Source organism: Cucurbita maxima, unplaced genomic scaffold, assembly GCF_002738345.1.
Source record: "Cucurbita maxima cultivar Rimu unplaced genomic scaffold, Cmax_1.0 Cma_Scf00104, whole genome shotgun sequence".
Taxonomy (NCBI): Eukaryota; Viridiplantae; Streptophyta; class Magnoliopsida; order Cucurbitales; family Cucurbitaceae; genus Cucurbita; species Cucurbita maxima.
In genome coordinates this window covers 258,565-268,028 of record NW_019272120.1, presented here as the reverse complement: position 1 = coordinate 268,028, position 9,464 = coordinate 258,565, and the positions used below count along the sequence as shown (strand labels likewise).

Genomic DNA, 9,464 nt, shown 5'->3' with positions numbered 1-9,464 from the left:
CCAGACTATAATTCAAACGTCGAGGGAACCCGATTCTCAAGCTGGGCTCTTCCCAGTTCGCTCGCCGTTACTAAGGGAATCCTTATAAGTTTCTTTTCCTTTGCTTATTAATATGTTTAAACTCAGCGGGTAGTCCCGCCTGACCTGGGGTCTCGTCGAGAGCATCGTATTTGGGGACAATGTTCAAAGGGTCAACATAAGATTCCTCCCTCCCTCCCTCACTCACAAAAAGGAGGCACGCAAGCTGTGATCTAGACACGATACCGAGGTTGAATCAACCACCGTAGTGTCACGACAACAGATGCCGAGGACTCAATTTTAAGCCATTCATGCGACGGTGCACACGGGAGGCCAACATGTGCCCCCGCCAATGCAACAAACCTAAGTGGTTGTTGTATGTGAGGGACGCGATGCGTGACGCCCAGGCAGACGTGCCCTCGGCCAGAAGGCTCCGGGCGCAACTTGCGTTCAAAGACTCGGTGGTTCACGAGATCCTGCAATTCACACAAAGTATCGCATTTCACTACGTTCTTCATCGATGCGAGAGCCGAGATATCCGTTTCCCAAGAGTTGTTGTGAATAATACGACAAGAATGCTTTGCCCCCCTCGCACCGAGATTGGGGCAAGGGGAAAGCTTATACATTTGAGATCCTTGGCGCGACTTGCGCCAGTTTTTGTTTGGGCATCAGAGGGTGCACGAATGCTCCCCACGACACAAAAAGTTTGTAAATACGTTCATGGGTCGTTTGATGTTTAGGCATCGACAATGATCCTTCCGCAGGTTCACCTAGGGAAACCTTGTTACGACTTCTCCTTCCTCTAAATGATAAGGTTCAGTGGACTTCTCGCGACGTCGCAGGTAGCGAACTGCCCATGTCGTCACAATCTGAACACTTCATCGGACAATTCAATCCGTAGGAGCGACGGGCGGTGTGTACAAAGGGCAGGGACATAGTCAACTTGAGCTAATGACTCGCGTTTACTAGGAATTCCTCGTTGAAGACCAACAATTGCAATGATCTACCCTTTAAGTTTCAGCCTTGCGACCATACTCCCCCCGGAACCCAAAGACTTTGATTTCTCATCAGGTGCTGGCGGAGTCCTTAAAGCAACATTTGCCAATCCCTGGTCGACATCGTTTATGGTTGAGACTAGGACGGTATTTGATCATCTTCGAGCCCCTAACTTTCGTTCTTGATTAATGAAAACATCCTTGGCAAATTCTTTCGCAGTTGTTCGTCTTTCATAAATTCAAGAATTTCACCTCTGACTATGAAATACGAATGCCCCTGACTGTCCCTGTTAATCATTACTCCGATCCCGAAGTCCAACAGAATAGGATTGAAATCCTATGATGTTATCCCATGCTAATGTATACAAAGCGTAGGCTTGCTTTGAGCACTCTAATTTCTACAAAGTAATAGCGCTGGAGGCACGACCCGACCAGTTAAGACCAGGAGCGCATCGCCGACAGAAGGGATGAGCCAATCGGTGCTCACCATAGGCGGACCGATTGACCCAACCCAAGGTCCAAGTACGATCGACCCAGACTTGCGATTGCAACCCAAAAACCCGTGCCTTGAATCGACGACCCGCGTCTCGGCCTGACTTCGGCTAGCACACGCAGCTGCTCCTGGTTGCACCACGTGTAAGCATCTGGCACAAAACTCTCTTCGGCTCCGACAATAGCTTCTCGACTCCGGCAGCTTATTTGGCTTGTAAAACCTATTTCCGACCTGTTCGACACTTTCATCGAGTCTATTGACAATGGTGTATCTTGATCGAAGGCAGTTAGAGAATTTAATGAGGTGGAAGGCTGAGGCACAACTTGACGAACTACAGTGCAAGAGCTGTATGAGAGAGAGATAGAGGGACGGTGGTAGGGCCGAGCAACGCCGAGCAATAAGTAACTAACCCCAACTTGCTCTTAGATTTCAAATGGTTTGACATGAAATGAGCTACTCTTTCTACCAAACCTCAAAACACCTCTTCTTTTATCTACTTTGTGTTGTTTATATCATTCTTCTAATCTTTTGGATAGCGTTACTCGTAACTTGTACTAACAAAATGCTTAATAATTTGCGTTTTACTACCTCATCTTAGTAAGCAAAGATTCTGCACCTTTTTTGCCATGTCGATGATTGCCTGATAGCTATTATTATATGAGCATTCCATGAACGGCAAGTTGGAGGTCCAACTACCAAGAAAATCCAACATACAAACGCTTTGCATATCTTCTAAGATCTTGTTCAAACATTTTGTTTGGTCATCCATCTATGAGTAAAAGGTTGTGCTAAACTTTAGTACACCTTAAAACTTAAAACTTCGCAAAAGATGGACATGAAACGAGGATCTCATTCCAATACAAAAGAAAAAGAATCTGATGTCTCACATTGGCTGGGGAGGAGAAAAAAACACCATTTATAAGGGTGTGGAAACCTTTCCCTAGCAGACGCGTTTTAAAGTCTTGAGGGGAAGCCCGAAAGGAAAAGCCCAAAGACGACAAAATCTGCTAGCAGTAGATCTAGACTGTTACATAGAAATCCATATAATCTAACAACTTAACTTCTACAAACTTGTTCCTCTAGTTTCTAAACAATATTACCCACAAGTGCTATGAAGGAATAGGGTTCGGAAAGTGCCTAGAAACCATTCCCCCAATCCAATCCGCCATTAAAGAGCTTCAAGGAAAACTAAAAATTCAAATCAGAGGATACACAAAATTCGTTGAGCAAGAACAATCTCAATAAGTTTCTGTACCTTCAAGGAATGTTTTCATTGAAGACCACGAAGAGAAATAACCTCAGAAACGATTCCAATTGAAGAAAATTCGTTTCGTGTTCAAATTGTGGGTAAGTGTCGAATTCCTATCTATGACCTCTTTTCCTTCAAATAAAGGATTCCTTTAGCTTAAAAGGAAAAAAATGATTAACTTTGATGAAGGAATCAAGAGCTGAAACGTCTAAGAACAAGATACCTAAGAGATTGAAAATCGGAGGTGTCATGTAACTTGCAGACCGAGAGTGATTTCTCAAATTAAGGTCCCACACTCAAAGTTGTTCCTCGAAACCAATTTCTTAAGCTTGAGGAAAGAATAAGGAAGTTCCATGAAGAAATCGAGCCTTGAAAACCCTTAGAATCGGCTACCCAATAAGAAATCCTTTGTTTTTACTCCAGCGAGAAATTATATTTTGGACGAACTTTGGAAGCGAATATCTAAGGCTACGATCCACGAAAAGGTATGAAATCAATCCATAGCTCTTCCTTGTAATACCCTCTTTAAGTTTCATGAAGAACTCGAGGGGAGAAACGACGTGATCGGAGCTGGGGAGGGCGAGTTTCAAACGGCGGTGCGAAAGATTACGCACGTCTTCTTCCCATCGGGAGGAAGAAGACGATGACGTGGCCGGTTCAATTGAACCGGCCATGTCAACCAAAAACTTGACCCCTCGATTTTTCTAAAATTTAACCCTCTTCTAGAATGGTTCTCAGAAAAATCTTTATGGTTCCAGAAACTAGACACAATAAGAAGTCTGTGGAAGAAAATTGAAGGTAATTCAGGTATCGGAAGATCATGAACAGAGGTCCCGAACGTCGACAACGCGGTAAATAGCCACCTTGCACTTTTTCGTTAAGAAATACTTGTAGGAATCGCTTGGATTTCCATATGAACCCTAAAACAAGTATGAATTTCGGATATATGAAAGAAAAGCTCAAAGAACCATGAGTTAAGGCCCTAAATCGATTAAAATACTCCGGAATTAGGGAACGTTAAAATAAGTGACTAGATGAACTCTGCTCTAATAGCCCAAAAAAAAAAATCATAAATAATGAAATAAATAAAGAAATAAAGAAATAAAAATAATTATAAAAAAAATGAAAATGGCCTTTATGGAGTTGAGATTCATGGGAGATTTAAGTGAAGATAGATTTGAACAATAAGGTATATATTAAATCTTCATTTTCTTTTATCCTATTCTTTTTAGTTTTTTTTAAGAAATCATAGCCAATTATAGTTAGATTTTCATTAAATTATTATAATCGTTTAGTTTTGAGTTAGAAACTAAATGTTAGTCATTTATACGAATTCTAGTAAATCACGTTATATTAGTAATATTAGATTAAATTTATATCCGTAGCAAATGAATAGATTAAAAATAAAATGACCAAGAAAATTTGTGAACAAAAGGAAACACCAAGATAAGGAAAGATTTGGAAATAGGGATCCACTATAAATTTGGAATACATGAGAACAAAATTAGAAGGCAACAGAGTAAATACCCATTAAAAAAAAAGGAAGATTCTGTAATTAAAACATAAACTAAATAAAAAAGCATAAACTAAATACAGAAAAAAGTAAATATAAGAGTAGACCCAAGTAATAATTTTATAGTATTCAAACTTGAAATTGATGTCATGGGCTCAAATAGGTTTACGGATTTCAAGGGACATAATCGAACTTTCATTAAGGATATATTCGTGACAACAACTTAAGTTAACCAGGTAAGCGGCCTTACTATCGACATGGTTATATTTGATGTTCACACGTGCCTGTGGTTCTGCACGTGTCATATATACTAATATGTGTGAATTATCTGTGAATCAATATGCTTATATTATGTTTATGTTATGCTATAATATGTGAATTGTATGATAATATTTATGGTGTGATGTGTTTAATGATATGTTTGATATATGATACGAGAAGGATGCACTAAATGTAATGTAACGATAGAAGTAAGATGTATTCACGAAACATTAAGGTTAGGTTATGCCTCAAAGTGCTATGGATATGAGAGATTGATAAAAGAATATGGTTAGGATATGGGTAGAAAGAACTCCCTAAGAATCTATGACCTTCTAGAACAACTTACGGTAAGATGGGTTCATATGATTACAAATGAAAGTTACAACTTATGCCCCAAGAAATTATGAACCTTAGAAACTTACAAGATTGAGGACCAAGAACAACACCACACAAGCTTTACAACTACCCAAGTAAGAAGAATGTTAGGTACCACTCAAGGACGAGGGACCAAGGTCCCCAAACTAAAAAACACAAGAATGCTAGGTAATACTCTAACCATGCCCAAAGTGACCTATGACCTCGCATCAAGCGGTGCTTTCTAAGGCCCAAGAATTCCTCTTCTAGGTGGGATGACCTGCACCATGTTTCCTTTGCAGGATGTCATGTTTGGCCTCAAGTTTCCCTCACCTAGAAGAGAAGTTATGGGTACCAAAAAGATTTGCAGGATGACATATTTAAGTATGCACCGAGCTAGTGACCTTTATGGTCTACCATGAAGAGTAGTCTAGGGCCACGAAGGAACAAGAAGCGAGTAAGTTACCTTAGCCAAGAATCAAGAACCTCTTAAGACCTCCCACGGTTCAACATTCTCATGACTTAGACTATACTACTTGGAATGCATGAAGCCTTTAGCATAGGTATTCAGACTATGCTGCTTGGAACACATGAAGCCTTGAGAATAGGTATTTAGATGGTATGAAATTAAACAAAAATAAAATAAGTATATTTTTATATTTTAAAACTAAATTAAATTTAGATGGATTTAGTTGGACTAATATTCATAAATCAATTCAATTTACGATTTATTTCAACTCAACCCAATTTGAATAATTTTATTATCCAATCCAAACATACAAATGTTAGATTTTTCATGTCATCAAATTTTTTCGAATACAGTTAAAAAATAATTGACATAATAAAAAACTAATTAAAATATTTTGATATTTGTATAATTGAGACTAAAATATTAAAAAATAAAAATGTGGAAAGAAGTTTATTATAAATTAATACGACAAGGAAACAGACGAGGTTCTAAATCCACATCCTCGAAACTATTTTTGATATCGGCAATCTTTATCATTTCAATGCACGGAATATATCAACAACTGAATTTCACACCACCCATTAAACGGTAATCTTTAACCATCACAAAAACCATAATCAAACAGTATAAAACTTAAGCTTTCCAGTTCAAGATTTTATAAACCGGGCTATACTACATGCTAATCGTTGCGTTTATCATCTTAAATTTCTCGCATATGAAAAGAGGTATAACAATAGTACACCTAAATTCCTACCTTTTATACATATTATGAAAGATAATTAATAGTAAGAAGGTTATGCTCATGCTTTAAATTTGTATTTAAGAAATAGGTTACTTTTAACAATAGTATAATTTACGTCCATCGACCAATGTTAACCGCATGACTAGACAAGAATAAAATAAAACAACTTCCTTTTAAATCAAGAACGGCCAGTATAGACGTTACAAAACGTGATTATTCTCGCAAGGAAATCAAGAAGACGTTACAAAGATGAGGCATTTCACAGATATAAAATGGGGAACTGATATCCAAACATTTCATTGTAGCAAGGAATAAGAGAAGAAACAAACATTCCATTGTAGCAAGGAATAAGAGAAGAAAAGAATGGCGGGACAAAGCTTGAGAAATCTCAAAATTGTGGTGTTCATCTTCCTAGCCCTTACTTCTGGTACTTGATCCTTCCTCCTTCTCCATGTTGATTTAGATTGACAGATAGTATTAAAAAGAAGGTTTTTGTTTGTATGAATAAGTTTGTGTTACTATTGCAGGATGGATGGTGGTGCAGACAGAGGGGCGGACATGCTATAAGCACAGCGATGCATTTATAGGACCGTGCATTGCAGCAACATGTGCTGAACTTTGCATTTCTTTTGAGAAGTGGGATGACGGATTTTGCTCGGGTGATAAATGCACTTGTACGAAGCAATGTGCTGAGTCCATGCTTTAATGGGTTTGTAATTCACCACAGTTGTTGCTATCTGAATGTAATAAGCGACTCCAATTCTACTGAATTGCACAACATGTTTACTAATCAAAGCTTCCTTCTTCCATTTTATAATTTTTATCTCAACTCGCAAGTTCAAATTGATAGAATCACAAGCTTCGTTAGTTGCGTAAATTGATGCAATCAGGTTCAAAGCTTCCTGATTCCTTATTCCTTCTTGGTTCTTCCATTCAACTATGCATTGTCATATTGATTAGGCATTTCTTAATCATTTAATTTTTTATTTTTTTAAAGAAATCATTTAATAATTTTTAGAAAAGAAAAAAAAAAAAACTGTTTACACTCATCTCATATTTGTTTCTTTCACCCGATCTCTCTACAAATTTGGAACTCAACCGTTTTAAAATTTAATTCAATATATATATTTAATTTGTAATTATTTTTTTATTGTTTATTCTTAAACCCTCCTAATTATTTTTAACCGTTATTTTAAGAAATATATATTGAAACTAAGTTGTAAAACTTAATTAAATATTTGAAAATAAATAAATAGTTTTCTTTATGAATTAAATTTTAACAAATAAACACGAGAATCTAACCCAACCTAAAAATTTGATGGTTGTGTTCATGCATTTGGGGGATACCCCTATCCCATCACAAGGGTAAGGATGCGTACATCCAATGGCAGGACAACGATCGTTATGGGATAAGGGTATCCCCCTAGATGCATGAACACACATAATGCATGAGGTCCCTCCTACTTCTACGTTTATCATTAATGATCATAACCCCCTGTCACGTTCCATACTTCATGTCATTCTCATTTTCAATTCACATTTCATACATATTCCTATCGGGGTTATGATTCCAGACAATTCATGCTGTTTACATTCACATATTCCATACAATCATGCCATAATCATTCACGAACCACATATCGTCACATGCATAACATATCACATCAAACTAAGCAGCATACATGGCATACATTCACGTTCAATTAGAGAGCGACGCGTGTGCAGGGGTCTCGGGTCGAGGTGCGAGTTATCGGATCGCTCGCGGGTCTCGGGCCGTATGCGTGTGACGGGCCATTCGCGGGTGACGGGCCATGCGCGGGTTAGGCACTTTTAGAACATCAATTATAGAAATAACTAGAATGTTCATAAGTATTAAAACTTAATGAGTTTGAATACTAACCTTTTGTAGTTCAAATTTCTTTTTCCTCACGAACCGGTTTCGAACCACCACTAGTGTCTTCTCCACTATCCTTCGGTCTTAGAACGGGATTGTGGAATCTGGAGAGTGACTAAACTTGGGAGGGATTTTGTATATATGAAGAGAGTGTTTGTGAGAGGTTTTTCTCAAGGTTTTTCACCAACAAGAAGAAGTTTCATGTATTATGATCACTCTATTTATAGAGTCATGTTTGCATGTTCATGCAAATTTGAGATCACCAAATTTTGACACTCAAAATTCCACTCAAATGTTTGGGATTATGTGGCAAGCATGCATGCTTGAGTTAACCAAATTTTGACACTTAAAATTCCACTCAAATTTGTGGGGTTTATTTGGCAAGCATGCAAGTTTGGTTAAACCAAATTTTGACACCTCAAAATTCCACTAACATGGATTTTTCAATTAAATGAAGTCAACATTTTGACTTTCTTCATTTTGATTCAACAATCAATTTGAATTATTAATTACAAATTAAAGTAATATTAAATGATTAATTAAACTATTTAATTAATATTTAATATTAATTCAAATATCAATCCCAATTAATTCCGACACATATTTGATTAAGATATTTAAATCTTATTTAAATATCTCTGATTCTCTCTTTTTGTTTAATTCGTAAATAAAACAAAAATGCGGTTAAATATATCATATATATGTAGCGCATTCTCCCTAATTTGAATTCGAACACTTCGAACTCACTCGTCACACTGTTCTATGGTTTAGTCCGATATGAGCTAGCAGAGGGACCTAATGGACCTATAGATCATGGGCTCCAATGATCCAAGATTAACCGGTTAAACTCATTAACCTTGTTAACCAACATTCGTTAACTACTAAGACATTCCACTATAGCCTAGTAGTTGCACTCCCCTCACTATAGATATATTTCTGTCCATTTGATATAACCATGATTAGTAAGTCGATCCTTCACATGTTGTTCGTAACTAGAGCTGGGCTAATTTACCGTTTTACCCCTAAAGTTACTTCTTGTTTCTTATGTCTCATTGATCCTCTAATGAACAATTGGTTTGTGGTCCAACCAGTAAACCGGATCCCTCTCAGGCCAATGAGAGGGTGGGGCCCCTTGTTCAAGACCTGGAGTCAGTACTTAAGGGAACTACCTCTCTTCTATCCCTAAAAGTGGGTAGGAGTGAATTCCATCTTGCACCCCACGTCCCAAGTCATTTAACCAGTCTTACCCCTGAAATGGGAGGCCTATTGAGTCGGCGAACTTGAGCCACTCTCACCCATGCAAATCTAAGGATAATTTCGAATAAACAGGAGTTCATGGTTAGCTCAGGATTAAGATCGAGTTACCTAGGTCAACAAATGAAAAGAAAATCAGTCTCAACAGTAAACGACATTATAAAGTGAGAGTGATTTTTCTCATGGTCCGATCTTATGCAATACTCATTGCATAGGACGCCC

General features: G+C 37.7%; 1 protein-coding gene and 2 non-coding genes across 11 annotated transcripts in view; 1 reads left to right on the top strand and 2 right to left on the bottom strand.

Moving 5' to 3' along the window:
- Nucleotides 1-153, bottom strand: part of LOC111473144 — a 3,393-nt gene extending 3,240 nt beyond the window's left edge. The window contains exon 1 of the ribosomal RNA XR_002715566.1: nt 1-153. This exon is cut by the window's left edge and continues 3,240 nt beyond it. This is a non-coding gene — a ribosomal RNA (Eukaryotic 28S ribosomal RNA).
- A 262-nt stretch (nt 154-415) lies between these two features.
- On the bottom strand, nt 416-572 carry LOC111473146. Its single transcript, XR_002715568.1, has one exon. It is a non-coding gene; the product is annotated as a 5.8S ribosomal RNA (ribosomal RNA).
- A 2,635-nt stretch (nt 573-3,207) lies between these two features.
- On the top strand, nt 3,208-6,917 carry LOC111473127 (defensin-like protein 5). 9 transcript variants are annotated; one of them, XR_002715536.1, is made up of 5 exons: nt 3,208-3,240; nt 3,514-3,606; nt 4,432-4,504; nt 6,400-6,521; nt 6,622-6,917. XR_002715536.1 is itself a non-coding variant. In XM_023118701.1 (2 exons), the coding sequence occupies exons 1-2, from the start codon at nt 6,458-6,460 to the stop codon at nt 6,798-6,800; spliced, it is 243 nt and encodes an 80-aa protein (XP_022974469.1). In that variant the 5' UTR covers nt 6,392-6,457; the 3' UTR covers nt 6,801-6,917. The 9 variants fall into 9 exon arrangements, 1 of the variants encoding a protein (XP_022974469.1); XR_002715538.1 differs by lacking the exon at nt 4,432-4,504; XR_002715541.1 differs by lacking the exons at nt 6,400-6,521; nt 6,622-6,917 and adding an exon at nt 6,321-6,339.
- The last annotated feature ends 2,547 nt before the right edge of the window (nt 6,918-9,464 follow it).

Bases quoted from the DNA above. Each gene is read 5' to 3' on its own strand.
- LOC111473127 (XM_023118701.1), top strand. From the start codon at position 6,458: ATGGCGGGACAAAGCTTGAGAAATCTCAAAATTGTGGTGTTCATCTTC. The intron at 6,522-6,621 runs GTACTTGATCCT...TTACTATTGCAG, and splicing joins CTTCCTAGCCCTTACTTCTG to GATGGATGGTGGTGCAGACA.